General features: G+C 44.0%; 1 protein-coding gene across 5 annotated transcripts in view; it reads right to left on the bottom strand.

Annotated features, from left to right (window-relative positions):
* The window catches only part of RPS6KA1 (ribosomal protein S6 kinase A1), a 208,722-nt gene that overhangs the window by 19,180 nt on the left and 175,584 nt on the right, over positions 1 to 13,958 (bottom strand). For all 5 annotated transcript variants that reach the window (XM_068269245.1, XM_068269247.1, XM_068269246.1 and 2 more), the window contains 4 exons: positions 11,680 to 11,750; positions 10,749 to 10,837; positions 1,991 to 2,055; positions 1,483 to 1,585 (listed from right to left, as the gene is read on the bottom strand). In XM_068269245.1, the coding sequence (XP_068125346.1) occupies positions 1,483 to 1,585; positions 1,991 to 2,055; positions 10,749 to 10,837; positions 11,680 to 11,750 (328 nt within the window). The remainder of the gene's footprint in view (positions 1 to 1,482; positions 1,586 to 1,990; positions 2,056 to 10,748; positions 10,838 to 11,679; positions 11,751 to 13,958) is intronic.

Here is a 13,958-nt window from a genome sequence, read left to right as displayed (position 1 = left end):
ACATTTCCTCTCTATGGAGGGATGGGGAGAGGGCCACGGTGTAGACAACAATGGAGCAGCTTCCATGTGCAAGGTAATGAGGAGAAGGATGGACTCTGCCATCCACTGTGGCTTAAAGATCTTGCTGAATCAATAAGCAACCACGGGGGAATCCTGTCCACAGGCTAGATTCTCTTCTGAAATTGCCCTGATTGGCCAAATATACGTCCAGACCAGGTATGGGTAAAACTTGGTCCTCCAGCTGTTAATGAACTACAAGTCCCTAAATGCATTGCAGAAGTCTGACAGCCACAGTCATGACTCAAAGGCAAATGCATTGGGGACTTGTAGTTCCGTAACAGCTGGAGGGCCAAGCTTGCCCATGCCTAGTCTCGACTTTACGGTGCGTACTAGGTTTTACTGTTATAGATAAATGGAATTAAAGAGAAACTCTGATCAAGTATTGAACTTTATCCCAATCAGTAGCTGATACCCTCTTTTACATAAGAAATCTATTCCTTTTCACAAACAGACCATCAGGGGGCGCAGTATGGCTGATATTGTGGTGAAACCCCTCTCACAAAGAAATTGAGTACGTACACTTGGCAGTTTTCTGTCTGTGAACCCTGTTGCATTGTGGGAAATAGCTGTTTACAGCTGTTTCCAACTGCCAAAACAGCAAGCAGCAGCTACATCACTTGCCAGCCGTAAAAATGTCACCATGTGATAAATGTCAGAATATAAATCAGGGATTTAAAATATTTTACAATGGGCAAACACTGACTAAATCATTTATACATAATTATTGTAAAAATGAACCACTTTTTTTATTACATTATTTTCACTTGAGTTCCTCTTTCACATTAAAATGACCTAAGGCCTCACTTACACTGTGCACATTTCAGTAACTTGAATAGCGTGCAATAAACATGGTCATCAGAAGTGCATAGATTGCACTGTCTGACGGTCTCACGTATGCACTGCGCATCAATGTGCTGTGATAATGCACTGCTGCATGCATTTTTGACAAAAACGCATTGCTGACCCCTCAGCACCACAACTGACAGAAACAGAGCAACAGAGATGCTGTGCGCTATGAATGCACAACCATCTGGGCTGGATAATGTGAACAAAACCATACTCAATTCTGTTTATGTGCAGGTCTATTTAATCAGGTATTGCGCCGATTTGGCTACAATCTCTCTATAGTATGAGGGCCTACTGCTGTAGTGGAATATAACAGCAATCAGCCATAAAAACACAGGACACAGCCAGATGTTTTTCCCACAAGCAGAATCTGCTGCACAGGGCAGTGGACACTTCTAAAACAGACTATAATCCAAAACAGTTTAACGTGACAAAAGATTACTACCTATACAAGATTTTCTTTCCACAGATTTCACTTTTCCATTGTTGTAAGGGTTGCCAGCCTGCGTGTGGCACCTGATAAGCGACTATCTGTTCTCAGAGACCTTACTCCTCTCACAGATATTAGATACTTACCTTTTGGAGTGCGTGAAGTGAATTCGGAGTCAAAGTAATAAGTATCATCTGGCTGGCTAACAGCAGGTTTGAATGGAGGACTGATCTCTCTGCGGTATAGTTTCTGTTGGAAGTAAAAATACCCACAAACATGAAAAATTTGGTGAAAATACAGATGTTATTTACCATGCTAAAAGGATGGACTCTAGTTTTGTGATGAATGCAGTCATTTATGTTGCAAAATGCAAGTTATATGCCTGACCAACATCTGTGCATTGCCTTCATCACAATTGTGCCTCAATGACAATCTAGCCACCAGGTGGCACCATTCTTGTGTGAGCTATAGTATAATGCAGCATAATAATGTCTAAACAGATCCATATTGCTTACAAGGCTGTAAAGTAGTTTTTCTACCCTTCAGATGGTGGTCATCTACTGATATATAATAATTTTCACAACCCCAATTGCAATCATTTTAGCTTCTAACAGAACAAAAAAAAAAATGACCTGTACTGCACATAAAACTCACATTCCAGTCAATAGTGGCAAAGAATGGGTGACGTTTTATCTCTTCTGCTCCATCTGTGCCAGAGCCTGTAAAATAGAAACAAGCAATACACTAACAAAAGAAGTGTCATGGCAGAGGAACAAAATGAACAGACAGCCTGTTCTCTTGAAAGAAAACATTAAAATGACAGCTTTATGCATTTTTTGGCTGATGCAGGGAAGAGAGGTGATATCTGAGCATGTGACAAGCTCACAATGCTATTACTCAGAATGAGATGTGAGCCTATTTCTAAAGGATGGCAAGCTGTGACTGGAGCTCTGCTTTTTCTCTCACTACTTCACTAGTTTTGGTGCCTTGTAAAAAGTAGATATTTTGATGATGATCTGAGCTTGACATGTAAAGTACTGTAAGCATTCTAAAGTAAAGTGCAGTTCTTGTGATCTACAATGATCAAGGCAGCCAGCATCAAATCAGTTATTGAGTTTATATAAGTTAAAGAGAAACTCCGACCAAGAATTGAACTTTATCCCAATCAGTAGCTGATACCCACTTTTACATGAGAAAAATAATGATTTTCACAAACAGACCATCAGGGGGCGCTGTATGACTGATTTTGTGCTGAAACCCCTCCCACAAGAGGCTCTGGTACCGTACGGTACTCCTGGCAAACTGCCACAATGTAACAATGTTCAGACAGGAAATAGCTGCTTACAGCTGTCTGTTAAAGCCAGACCAGCTAGCAACAGCTCCTTAATCTGCCCACAGTAACAATGTCACCATGTAATACATGTCAGAATGTGAATCTGGGAGAGGAAAGATTTTACAATGGGCAAACACTGACTAAATCATGTATACATAATTATTGTAAAAATGAAGCACTTTTTTTATTACATTATTTTCACTGGAGTTCCTCTTTAAACTAGTTTGAGTGTAGTGTCAGAAGGCACATACAGCATTCAACGGCTATATTAACCACTTGAGGACCACAGTCTTTTCGCCCCTTAAGGACCAGAGCCTTTTTTTTCCCATTCAGACCACTGCAGCTTTCACGGTTTATTGCTCGGCCATACAACCTACCACCTAAATGAATTTTACCTCCTTTTCTTGTCACTAATACAGCTTTCTTGTGGTGCTATTTGATTGCTGCTGCGAGTTTTAGTTTTTATTATATTCATCAAAAAAATACATGAATTTTGTCAAAAAAAATGACAACTTTCTGTGCTGACATTTTTCAAATAAAGTAAAATTTCCTATACATTTGAGCGCGAAAGTTATTCTGCTACATGTCTTTGATAAAAAAAACAAAACATTCAGTGTATATTTATTGTATTGGGTAAAAGTTATAGCGCCTCAGTGTGGTTTTGATGCTGTTAAGCTGTATGCTCCTTTTTGATTGGCCTGATGAAGCGGGATTGAGCCCGTGAAACGCGTTGCCTATTTTTACTGTGGAGTATAAATAAATTGTTGTTTGACTGTTGATGCCACAGTCCTTCCTTTGTTTGCTTTGTCTGCATGAATGGGATAGGCCCACCACTGCCCCACCGGTTTTAAGCTTGTTTAAGTGACTTTTATTCTATTGGCGCCTCTGGAAATCTTCTACATATTATTCTGCTACATGTCTTTGATAAAAACAAAAACAATCAGTGTATATTTATTGGATTGGGTAAAAGTTATAGCGTTTACAAACTATGGTGCCAATAGTGAATTTTCCCATTTTGAAGAATCTCTGACTTTTCTGACCACCTGTCATGTTTCATGAGGTGCTAAAATTCCAGGATAGTATAAATACCCCCCAAATGACCCCATTTTGGAAAGAAGACGTCCCAAAGTATTCACTGAGAGGCATGGTGAGTTCATAGAAGATTTTATTTTTTTGTCACAAGTTAGCGGAAAATGACAGACAAAAAAAAAAAAAAAAAGTTTCCATTTCTTCTAACTTGCGAAAAAAAAAAAAAAATGAAATCTGCCACGGACTCACTATGCTCCTTTCTGAATACCTTGAAGTGTCTACTTTCCAAAATGGGGTCATTTGTGGGGTGTTCACTGTCCTGGCATTTTGGGGGGTGTCTAATTGTAAGCACCCCTGTAAAGCCTAAAGATGCTCATTGGACTTTGGGCCCCTAAGCGCAGTTCGGCTGCAAAAAAGTGCCACACATGTGGTATTGCTGTACTCAGGAGAAGTAGTATAATGTGTTTTGGGGTGTATTTTTACACATACCCATGCTGGGTGGGAGAAATATCTCCGTAAATAACATTTTTTATTTATTTTTTTACACACAATTTTCTATTTACAGAGATATTTCTCCCACTCAGCATGGGTATGTGTAAAAATACACCCCAAAACACATACTACTTCTCCTGAGTACGGCGATACCACGTGTGGCACTTTTTTGCACCCTAACTGCGCTAAGGGGCCCAAAGTCCAATGAGTACCTTTAGGATTTCACAAGTCATTTTGCGACATTTGGTTTCAAGACTACTCCTCACGGGTTGGGGTCCCTAAAATGCCAGGGCAGTATAGGAACCCCACAAATGACCCCATTATAGAAAGAAGACACCCCAAGGTATTCCGTTAGGAGTATGGTGAGTTCATAGAAGATTTTTTTTTTTTGTCACAAGTTAGTGAAAAATGACACTTTGTGAAAAAAAAAAAAAAAAAAAACAATTTCCGCTAACTTGTGACAAAAAATAAAAATCTTCTATGAACTAGTCATACACCTAACAGAATACCTTGGGGTGTCTTTTCTAAAATGGGGTCACTTGTGGGGTTCCTATACTGCCCTGGCATTTTACGGGCCCAAAACCGTGAGTAGTCTGGAAACCAAATTTCTCAAAATGACTGTTCAGGGGTATAAGCATCTTCAAATTTTGATGACAGATGGTCTATGAGGGGGCAAATTTTGTGGAACCGGTCATAAGCAGGGTGGCCTCTTAGATGACAGGTTGATTTGGGCCTGATCTGATGGATAGGAGTGCTAGGGGGGTGACAGGAGGTGATTGATGGGTGTCTCAGGGGGTGGTTAGAGGGGAAAATAGATGCAATCAATGCACTGGGGAGGTGATCGGAAGGGGGTCTGAGGGGGATCTGAGGGTTTGGCCGAGTGATCAGGAGCCCACACGGGGCAAATTAGGGCCTGATCTGATGGGTAGGTGTGCTAGGGGGTGACAGGTGGTGATTGATGGGTGTCTCAAGGTGTGATTAGAGGGGGGAAAAAGATGCAAGCAATGCACTGGCGAGGTGATCAGGGCTGGGGTCTGAGGACGTTCTGAGGGTGTGGGCGGGTGATTGGGTGCCCTAGGGGCAGATTAGGGTCTAATCTGATGGGTAACAGTGACAGGTGGTGATAGGGGGCGATTGATAGGTAATTAGTGGGTGTTTAGAGGCGAGAACAGATGTAAACACTGCACTTGGGAGGTGATCTTATGTCGGATCTGCGGGCGATCTATTGGTGTGGGTGGGTGATCAGATTGCCCGCAAGGGGCAGGTTAGGGGCTGATTGATGGGTGGCAGTGACAGGGGGTGATTGACGGGTGATTTACAGGTGATCAGTTGGTTATTACAGGGGGGATAGAAGCATACAGTACACAGGGGAGGGTCCTGGGGGGGGGGGGGGGGGGGAGTCTGGGAAGAATCTGAGGGGTGGGGGGGTTTGGGTGATCAGGAGGGAGCAGGGGGCAGTTTAGGGTTAAAAAAAAATAGCGTTGACAGATAGTGACAGGGAGTGATTGATGGGTGATTAGGGGGGTGACTGGGTGCAGACAGTGGTCTGGGGGGGGGGTCTGAGGGGTGCTGTGGGCGATCAGGGGGCGGGGGGGGGAGGGGAAAATCAGTGTGCTTGGGTGCGACATAGGGTGGCTGCAGCCTGCCCTGGTGGTCACTCGGACACTGGGACCACCAGGGCAGGAGGCAGACTGTATAATAGGCTTTGTATACATTACAAAGCCTTTTATACTTAATCCATGCGGCGATCCGGGTGCTAGTAACCCGCCGGCGCTTCCAAACGGCCGGCGGGTTACAGCGCGAGGGGGCGGAGCCAGTCGCCGGCGGCTGATCGCGTCACGAATGACGCGATCGCCGCATAACCATGCCTGCCGCCGCCACAGCCGATGGGCGTATTGCGGTCGTTTGGGCCCAGTCCTTGCCACCGCCCATCGGCTTAAGGCGGTCAGCAAGTGGTTAATACAAAATCTGAGAATAACCAGTGACTCAGCCCAATACTCAGCACACGCTGGTCCTCCAAATAGATCAGGCTGATGTGTACAGTATGACACACTCAGGCAGGTGCAGTGCTATAAAGTAGCAGCTAAGCACAAAGGCTGTCTGCTTGACCCAGACAAAAAACTGCCAAATCTGAAGGTTATCAGCTAACAAATGCTAGACACAAAGTGCTAGAGGTATATAATGCAAATACAAGTGAAAGAGCATCTAAAAAGTATTCACCAAGAGCTATAAAGGGGGTTCATTGCTAAACTCGTTAATGCTTTTCTACAGTTGGTTTTCAACAGCTACCCTTTATTCTTTGCCCATTTAGCCATCTACCATTTTAGTTCTTGTGTGCCTGTACAGCCACTCAGAACTTTAGCCCACAATGCACAGTCATGGTAATACTGCACAGCTATCAGTAGTTTATTCCTAGTCAGGCCGCACAGCCGCCACCAGGCACACAATCCATAGTCAGGCCGCACAGCCGCCACCAGGCACACAAGCCCTAGTCAGGCCGCACAGCCGCCACCAGGCACACAAGCCCTAGTCAGGCCGCACAGCCGCCACCAGGCACACAAGCCCTAGTCAGGCCGCACAGCCGCCACCAGGCTCACTAGCCCTAGTCAGGCCGCACAGCCGCCACCAGGCTCACTAGCCCTAGTCAGGCCGCACAGCCGCCACCAGGCTCACTAGCCCTAGTCAGGCCGCACAGCCGCCACCAGGCTCACTAGCCCTAGTCAAGCCGCACAGCCGCCACCAGGCTCACTAGCCCTAGTCAAGCCGCACAGCCGCCACCAGGCTCACTAGCCCTAGTCAAGCCGCACAGCCGCCACCAGGCTCACTAGCCCTAGTCAGGCCGCACAGCCGCCACCAGGCTCACTAGCCCTAGTCAGGCCGCACAGCCGCCACCAGGCTCACTAGCCCTAGTCAGGCCGCACAGCCGCCACCCAAGCCCTAGTCAGGCCGCACAGCCGCCACCAGGCACCCAAGCCCTAGTCAGGCCGCACAGCCGCCACCAGGCACCCAAGCCCTAGTCAGGCCGCACAGCCGCCACCAGGCACCCAAGCCCTAGTCAGGCCGCACAGCCGCCACCAGGCACCCAAGCCCTAGTCAGGCCGCACAGCCGCCGCCAGGCACCCAAGCCCTAGTCAGGCCGCACAGCCGCCACCAGGTCACACTAGCCCTAGTCAGGCCGCACAGCCGCCACCAGGTCATACTAGCCCTAGTCAAGTCGCACAGCCACCACCAGGTCACACTAGCCCTAGTCAGGCCGCACAGCCACCAGGCACGCTAGCCCTAGTCAGGCCGCACAGCCGCCACCAGGCATCCAAGCCCTAGTCAGGCCGCACAGCCGCCACCAGGCACCCAAGCCCTAATCAGGCCGCACACCCACCAGGCACTCTAGCCCTAGTCAGGCCGCACAGCCACCACCAGGCACCCAAGCCCTAGTCAGGCCGAACAGCCACCAGGCACTCTAGCCCTAGTCAGGCCGCACAGCCACCAGGCACTCTAGCCCTAGTCAGGCCGCACAGCCACCAGGCACGCTAGCCCTAGTCAGGCCGCACAGCCGCCACCAGGCATCCAAGCCCTAGTCAGGCCGCACAGCCGCCACCAGGCACCCAAGCCCTAGTCAGGCCGCACACCCACCAGGCACTCTAGCCCTAGTCAGGCCGCACAGCCGCCACCAGGCACCCAAGCCCTAGTCAGGCCGCACAGCCACCAGGCACTCTAGCCCTAGTCAGGCCGCACAGCCACCAGGCACGCTAGCCCTAGTCAGGCCGCACAGCCACCAGGCACGCTAGCCCTAGTCAGGCCGCACAGCCACCAGGCACGCTAGCCCTAGTCAGGCCGCACAGCCACCAGGCACGCTAGCCCTAGTCAGGCCGCACAGCCACCAGGCACTCTAGCCCTAGTCAGGCTGCACAGCCACCACAGAAATAGATTTAAATTATAATTGGACGGCCATGTTATGGTATCGATATCCAGCGATTGAGTCTGCTGGGGAAAATTGATTAGTGTATGGGCACCTATAGTCTTCTCATATTGTAGTTTACAGGGGGTGTGTGTGTGTGTGTGTGTGTGTGTGTGTGTGTGTGTGTGTGTGTGTGTGTGTGTGTGTGTGTGTGTGTGTGTGTGTGTGTGTGTGTTGCGTTGCTATTTTACGGTGTTTTAGCAAACCATGCTTTGCTCTTATGATTTGATAACATTTGAGAAGATGCAAATCGGATAAGACAATGAATTCAATGTGAAGCGAAACATCTAAAGGTGGCCACACACCATACAATTTTTTTAAATATCTGTTCAATTTAAGAATTGAAATCAATTTTTCTGACTGATTGTAACATTTCAAAAATATGACCAATGTACCACACACGCATGTTAAATTTTACCCCAATTATGATAAAATGATTGGAAACTGACAAAACTGCTAGGGTGTGTATATTCATAAATTCACAATCTAACACACACCATACTAGCTTTAGAAAGATTGAAGAAAAATATGTGGCATTCCGGATCGATAAAAATCAAAGAAAAAAGAAAAAAAAAAGCTTTAGCTTTTTTGGAAGATCCGATCGAATTACTGTAAAATCTGATTATTTTATTGTATCGTGTGTGGCCACCTTAAGAGAGAGATGAAAGCGGTCTTATAGATTAATTGGAATAAAGCATCACCCAACCGATTCCATGTCCACTCATTATTTGTGGAGTACTCTCTGGTAAGGGTGAGAGGAGATGCAAATAGTTCTGATGATATGCAAATAATCCCTACTCAAGTTATATCATGAAAGTCCATTTCTAAGATAGTGCTTGATCCTTTGAGGAATACTGCCAGCAATAAGCGCTGTACAGACATTGTTTGTTTCTACCCGACCACTGTGTACTGTCTATGGGGGTGGGAAGAGGGTTGCCACTGCAGCACTCTCTATAGGGGGTAAGGAGAGGAACAATGCACTTGGCCACTATAGTTTCAGCGTACTACATAATGAAATAGTTCTGTTTCCATGCATACATATTGTGGAGTCAAAAGCCTAAACATGGTTGCTACAGTGACTGCTGGATTATTTTCGTTATTTGACTAAGTATATGGGACTCATTTAAGAAAAAGAAAAGAAACCAGATACTTACCTAAGGTGAGGGAAGGCTCTGGGTCCTAATGAGACTTCCCTCTCCTCTCCCAATGCAGCGCTGGCTCCACCATTTAAAATCACCTGCCGCGGGGGGACTTCGGGAGCAGAGTCCTCCCGAAGACAGGTGGGTCCATACTGTGCGAGATAAAGCGCTCGCGCTTGTGCAGTATGGAATGGCCCGTCTTCAGGAGCACCTGGCGGAAGAAGCAGTATTTGACCAAATTAGTAAAATACTGCTCCCGGGCACAGCACAGCACTGAGGGGACCGGGAGAGGAGAGGGAAGGCTCATTATGACCCAGAGCCTTCCCTCTACTTAAGTATCTGGAATTTTTTTTTAAACAGCAGTTCCCATTTACTTTAACTTCCGAATTGACTGCCTTCTACTTAAAGTGACTCTGTAACAAAAATTACAACGTTTTTTCTACCATCCTACAAGTTCCTAAACCTATTCTAATGTGATCTGGCTTGCTGCAGCTCTTTCTACTATAACCATCTCTGTAATAAATCAATGTATCTTTCCCCTGTCAGACTTGTCGGCCTGTGTCTGGAAGGCTGCCAAGTTCTTCAGTGTTGAACTGTTCCTCTATGCACACTCCAGTGTGTGTTTTATTTACATAAGCTAGCAGCTTCTCTGCTATCTTATCAGTGATAGAAGAGAGCTGGATAAAAATCCTCCTCTGGAGGCTGTGAAAGGAGCTGGTCTGTCACATACGACATAGGCAGAGCTGTCTGCAGGAAGCCTGTAATGTTCAGTGCATGAGAGAAGCTGGGGACAGAAGGTAAACACACACAAGTGATCTCTTGAGATTCAGAAGTAAAGCTGTATACAGCCTGCTTGTGTATGGATGTATTTTCTATGTGTGGACATGCTGTACATCAACCTACTTCCTGTTTTGGTGGCCATTTTGTTTGTTTATAAACAAACTTTTTAAAACAGTTTTTGACTACTTTTAATGCGGCGGGGAGCGGTGAAATTGTGACAGAGGGTAATAGGAGATGTCCCCTAACGCACTGGTATGTTTACTTTTGTGCGATTTTAACAATACAGATTCTCTTTAAAGTGGAACTAAACTCAGTACTTCCTCTGTGCACTAAAAGATTAGCCACAGCATGATAACTTTAGGGGGGGGGGGGGGGGAATCTTTATTACAGTTTATGGAAATCCTAAAAAAAAAAAAAAAATTTGAACATTTTACTTGGACACTTTGTTTAAAGCACTGAAAGGGTTAAGCCTGTGTTTACACAGGGCAGAGAGCTGCAGTGGCACAGCTCACAGCTAAGATAACTGCTAAGTGACAATACGATCTAGCTAAACAAGCACAGACCAGTGAATTTATTCAACGAACACAAGTGAAATAACTTTCATTGTGTGATGTACTACAGTTCGGGTCCACTTTAACATGTCCATGCTGACCGATGCTAATTGTGTAAGAAACTATTACTTACCAAGCCTGTTGGTGGGGTTCCTCTTGAAAAGAGCACGTAATAAACCCTGTGCTTCATTGCTGAGGAATTGGGGCATTCCCAATTTGGCTCTGGAATGGAGAGATGAACTTAGTTTGGTTAATGAAATTACAATTAGCTTAATGGAATTGACTGTCCAGTGAAAACCATCAATAATGCCCTACAGAAGCCACAGTCCGTGAACCTTAAATTCCCCAGAACAGATCTGGACCTTATGGCTTGCTGTGGGGAGGGAATACAGATAACTATGTAAGATTTCATAATGCCGTAGCCAATAATATTAAAGCCAAATAAGACTACTAAAAGAATGAAAGGACTGCTTTCAGATTCAAAGTAGGTTAGGAAACTTTTCCTATTACATATTTTACATGGTACCTACGTCTTTGTGTAACCAAAAAAGGTAAAATACATTACTGTAATCTCTTCAGAAGTGAAGCATATTACAGTTATTGTATCACTGCTCCAGACACTGTAGACTGAATACAAACTCTAGCTTAACTCAGTGTGAAGTCACTTCCCGTGAACTAGCAAATAGAATATTGCAGCCAACCTGTTACAGAAATTCATTTACACAGACTGCAAGGTTTTGTAAGTCTTCCTCCTAAGCAGAGAGGACTGTTGTGTCACACAACCCAAAACAGCTAGGACATTGCAAATTTCCAAATCTGATATGCTTAAAAGTGGACCTGTGTCTAACTGTTAATGGGAGACTCTGGCTGGAATTAAAATTTCTACCCGACCCTTCCTCCCTCACTAAGTTACTGCCGCTGGAAAACTGCCACCAGTGCAATACCTACTTGTCAGTGATGTTGACAACTGGCCAGGGGGAGGGAGGAGCAACCAGTCTCACTTCGTACACAGTTGCATGGAGGTTCATATTAGAGCAAGAGTACCTATTGAAAGAGTGACTTACTTTAAAATTAGTGTCATGGTTTCTTTACGATCTTTTCCTTGGAATGGTAAGGACCCAGTAAGCATCTCAAACTGAATGTGGTGGGGTGGGGGGAGGGGAAAAAAAAAGCACAAAAACAAAATAAGTATGTAAATAATATATGAAAGAAAAAGCTTTGCTGCGGTTTCTGTAACTGAATGGCACTTTGCAAGCACAATGGGCATGATTCACAAAGCTTTTTCATCTGTTTTCACCTTATCTAGGTTACCTTTTTAAGCTCCCAGAGAGCAAAAAATATAATATAATTAAGGTAATAAAAGTAATATTGAAATGAAATTAATCAGGAACAACTTACTTTAAGTGATTATTTTGCTTGTAAATGTCCAGAAAGGCTATTTTTTTGTAATCATTTAGGTGATGAGTCATTTATGAGAAGAATTGTGAATAGAGCCCAATGCCTTTTCATGACTTCTACATATTACTTTAGAGCAGATTTATGGTAGTATTTATAAGGCATTGCATATTTTGCAGCTTTTCTACAGAATCATTCAAATATGCCATCTGAAGACTTTATAAAAGTGGTTTAAGTGATAGCTTTAATGACTAACTGTACAACATTTATTTGAAAGCTTTCAAAACTAAGTTTCCTTTTCAGGCATGATACAGAACTGGATCATGGATTCTCTCTATGACTAACACACCACACACACACACACACACGCTAGTAACTGCCTTTTAACAGGTTTACATTCTAATGCTATAGTCTGAAACCAATTCTTGGCTGAGACCAGTTAACCTCCAGTTTACATTTAGGATATGGGCATACCCAGAGGAAAGCCATGTAAATACAATCACTTTAATTTGCATTCATATAAGCTACTGCAATAAGCATTACACCTGCCCCAACCCTGTTTATGCAACTCACACATATGTAAACCGTTTTACTTTATACACATGAAGTCTTGTGTACTTCTATCAGGATGTTATGTTTTCTTCAAACCCTCAAGAAAATCAGACATAATGTGAAGTTGAAGCCAGGCATATATAATACCACACTACCCAAATAGGTCTTTTCACTTCATCCACGCAGACTTTTATGGCCTTTTAATTGAAAGTCTGATGTCTGTACAGGCACAAGTACTTCCTCTGCTATTATGGATCTTTGCACTCATCAGAGCCCTGCATGTATGCCTGTACAGGGACCACTATGTATACTGTAGATAACAGATCTTAACTATAACCTCAAGTTTGTACACCGCTTAGAATGCACATTTTTTTTTCTTTAGTAAAAGGATCATTGTAACAGGCATGTAAAACTAAAAAAGTCAACAACACCATTTCTTAAAAAGGGGATGCTGTGTAAAAAGTAAATGGAAAACAAATAGAGGATTTTAAAATCATTTCAATCATCTGGTACAAAACACATCAAATATGATTATATGATCATTTTTAACCTGATTCCAGCAACTGGAAAAATTGTGTAATGCTAAATATAGTTCAGCAATATAAAATAATGTTTCCCAACAAAAACTTAAAAGGTTTGGAGATTCCATAATATACATTACAAAATTATGCAAATTCACCACCACTATCCGCTCAAACGGGCTGTTTGTGATTTAGCGCAATGTGAGCCGAGGCTCAGACGATTTTATATGACCTACCCATTTCAACTGCTACAGGCTTCAGTAAGCCTGACAAAGATTCTTCCTGTGAAGCCTGTGTGAGTGCATTTTGTTGCTGCATTCACAAATGCAAGTTAGAGCTCTCTATGAAAAGAAGAAACCCTATCAAGTGTATAAATACGATACAAAAACACTGCTGCCTTATCTGGGCCTGAGCACATTTATGACAGAGGTAGAAATGAAAAATTGCCCTATGGCCTGACAAAATTTGGAGTGTTTGGAGATCATAAACTGTGCATTCTTCACCTAAAGCATGAGGTGGACCATCCAGCTTATTATTATTATATTATCAGTCTATGATTTTCAAATCTGGCATCCATGATGGTAAGGGGCTTATAAAAGCATGTACTGTAGTCAATACACCTGGGAAAGCAACATTAATGATGAATAATATATACATGGGATTTGGACCAAATAAACTTCAATTCAGATGACATATTTTACGTTATTTCAGCAAGAAAATGACAAACTATGCATACTGCACATACAACAGCTGCTGGTAAACTGGACAGCCTACAGTCCAGACAATTCTTCCACTGAAAACATATGGCACACTAAGATGAAAAATACACAGGAGATGCAAAAATGTTATACACCCAAAATTATCAGGCAAAAATG

This window comes from Hyperolius riggenbachi, chromosome 2 (assembly GCF_040937935.1).
Source record: "Hyperolius riggenbachi isolate aHypRig1 chromosome 2, aHypRig1.pri, whole genome shotgun sequence".
Classification (NCBI taxonomy): domain Eukaryota; kingdom Metazoa; phylum Chordata; class Amphibia; order Anura; family Hyperoliidae; genus Hyperolius; species Hyperolius riggenbachi.
The sequence above is the reverse complement of the archived record's forward strand: the minus strand, read 5'-3'. Positions and strand labels throughout refer to the sequence as shown.